The 2,629-nt window shown below is 39.7% G+C and overlaps 1 protein-coding gene across 1 annotated transcript; it reads left to right on the plus strand.

Moving 5' to 3' along the window:
• The first annotated feature begins 210 nt into the window (after window positions 1-210).
• On the plus strand, window positions 211-1,492 carry LOC132870587 (asparagine--tRNA ligase-like). The gene has a single exon (XM_060904278.1). The coding sequence runs from the start codon at window positions 211-213 to the stop codon at window positions 1,459-1,461; it is 1,251 nt and encodes a 416-aa protein (XP_060760261.1). The 3' UTR covers window positions 1,462-1,492.
• The last annotated feature ends 1,137 nt before the right edge of the window (window positions 1,493-2,629 follow it).

Consider the following 2,629-nt stretch of genomic DNA (forward strand, 5'->3'; position numbering starts at 1 on the left):
TCACGCATTGTGAGAGGGGAGAAACAACACTGGCGTGTCTGGGAAGATGATCAACATGTAGCCTTTCTTACCCCATTCCCTAATGCACCTGGCCTTACTGTTGTGGTGCCAAGACGACCGCTATCAAGTGACATCTTCCGGCTAGACAAGAATGACTACACAGCCCTCATCTTGGCTGCATGGAAAGTAGCTCAACTTCTGGAAGAGGGAATGGTTGCTACAGTTGTGGCCCTCATATTTGAGGGTTTGGAAATCAACTATGCTCATGTCAAGTTAATTCCAATTGTCACAAAATCAGGTGAAATGCCTCCCACTGTGCCTCCTCAGTTCCGCCCAATCTATCCCGGATATATCACATCTGTCGATGGTCCCCCAGCAAGTGCAGATGCTCTTAAGGAGATCCACACCAAAATTACAAAGATAACACCACCTCGCACTTGGGAAACACTTCAAAGCCACTCCATATTAGCCATCAAGAGCCAGTGGTACTGCAATCTCTTTCAGATCCAAAATACTGTCTTCCACAGTACGGTTGATTACTTCAGTAACAAATGTAAGTACTCCTATGCTCTGACACCAATCACAACTGACACCATTTCTTTGCCAATGGGCCTAGGATCTGATTCTGAGCCTGTATTTGTCAATATGCTAGGCCAAGATGTGTACTTGGCTGACTCCATGCAGTTTGTGCTAGAATACTTCTTACGATTTCAAGAGGGGCTTCCAGGTACCTACTATGTGTCTCCCAGTTTTCGAGGAGAGGACCCTGATGCTACTCATCTGAATCAGTTCTACCATGTTGAGTGTGAGCTGCTTGGTGACATGGATGCAGCTATAAGCATAGCAGAAAGCTATGTGGTCCATTTGACTAAAGCAATGTTAAAAAAAAAAAATCACTCAAAGATGATCCTAAGTACAGCAGGCAGGCTGTCTCATGCACAGGATCTGGTGAAGAAGATGGAGAAACCACTCCCAAGAGTGACTCTGGAGCAAGCCATTCCAATGATGCCATCTTCTGACTGTATTGAATGGGTACAAGAGGGGCAGTCTCAGTTTGGTAGAAAGCTTACTCGCAAAGGAGAATTAGTCTTGATTGAAAAGTATGGTGGTGCTGTTTGGTTGACAGAAATGGATCACCTCAGTGTGCCCTTCTACCAAGCTTATGTTGAAGGGTCTAGTGAAACCAAAGCAAAAGCAGCCGATTTGCTCTTGGGGTTGGGGGACACGGTAGGGCTTGGGGAACGACACTCCACCCCTGAGATGGTACAAGAAGCCTTACGACACCATGCTGTGCCAGAGGAATCATACAAATGGTACATCAATATGAGAAAAACCATACCTTTGTTGACAAGTGGCTGGGGTATGGGTACAGAAAGATACCTGTGTTGGTTGCTCCATCACAATGATGTTAGAGACATGCAGATCATCCCCAGAATGAAAGCCAAGAAATACATGCCTTAAACAAAAAAATATATTATTCAGTAAATTGTAAAAAATGCATTTTAATAGCAAGGCTTTGGTATTTAGTTATAAAGAAATATACAGTACTCTTGTAGCAGTTACACAATTCCTCTTGTATTTTGTTTTGAAAAGCAATGGTATTTCATTTTATTAACGTACTTGATTCAGTAAACACAGGAAATTTCCAGATATTAAAAGAAGTTGATTTTTTTTAATGACCACCTATAGAATTAGAGATTCAAATCCTGTAATGTCCTTTTGGATGTCTTTTAGTTATAGTGCAGTGATGCTCTCGATAAAATAAATCTTATCTTTCTATAAACATGTGTATCTCAGCTTGTACATCTAATCATTCAATAAATCTCAAGCAAGTCAACACGGGCTTTTTGTACGCAGCCTGTGACTTCATCAGTTAGTTTCATTCCTTGACAACTTTTTTTTTTGAATTGTGCAAAAATATGAATAAAACCATTACGCTAACTATAAAGTTTTTCTGTTTTCTGTAAGCTGTTTCATCTGAAATGTAAAGTCGAGATGAGAATTAAATTGTTGGTGTGAAGCCATGAGTTTGTCAATGGGAGTAAAATCCTTCAAATAAGGTCAGCGATTATTTTCATTATCAGTTGGTCACCATCATGAAGAGAGACACATGAGAGACTTTTTTTTAGCTCAGTTTCCATAAGATCCCATTCCTGATGTACATCTCAAACACCATTTACTACTGCCAAGAAAAAAAAAAAATCAAAGTCTCCAGTGATCCCATTTAAACCAACAAATCACTCTTCAATCAATCACTCAGGTCTAAATATAACACACACATCATAATAAAAAGGGTCATGAGGGTTTAATCACATTCTCATGACTGGGACACACACAAATAAAAGAAAAAACTGCTCCTCATTGTTGTGGCAATGTGATCGTTCCAAATTCATCTTAATTCAGGTCCAGTTCACAGCAGGCTGGAAAGAAAACATCTTTCACAATGGATTTAAAACAAAAAACAAAAAAACAAGTATTAAATGTCGAGATCTTTTAGGAGTACAGAGACCTGCTGCGGTTTCATTACAGGAGAAACTGAACTATGGGTTATAAGGATGTGGACAGAAAAGTTTACTTTAAATCAAAATCAGATGAACGCTAGAACTAGGGATAAAGATAATCAGTAAAA

This window comes from Neoarius graeffei, chromosome 22, assembly GCF_027579695.1.
Source record: "Neoarius graeffei isolate fNeoGra1 chromosome 22, fNeoGra1.pri, whole genome shotgun sequence".
In the NCBI taxonomy this organism is placed as follows: Eukaryota; Metazoa; Chordata; class Actinopteri; order Siluriformes; family Ariidae; genus Neoarius; species Neoarius graeffei.

Bases quoted from the DNA above. Each gene is read 5' to 3' on its own strand.
- LOC132870587 (XM_060904278.1), top strand. From the start codon at position 211: ATGGTTGCTACAGTTGTGGCCCTCATATTTGAGGGTTTGGAAATCAAC.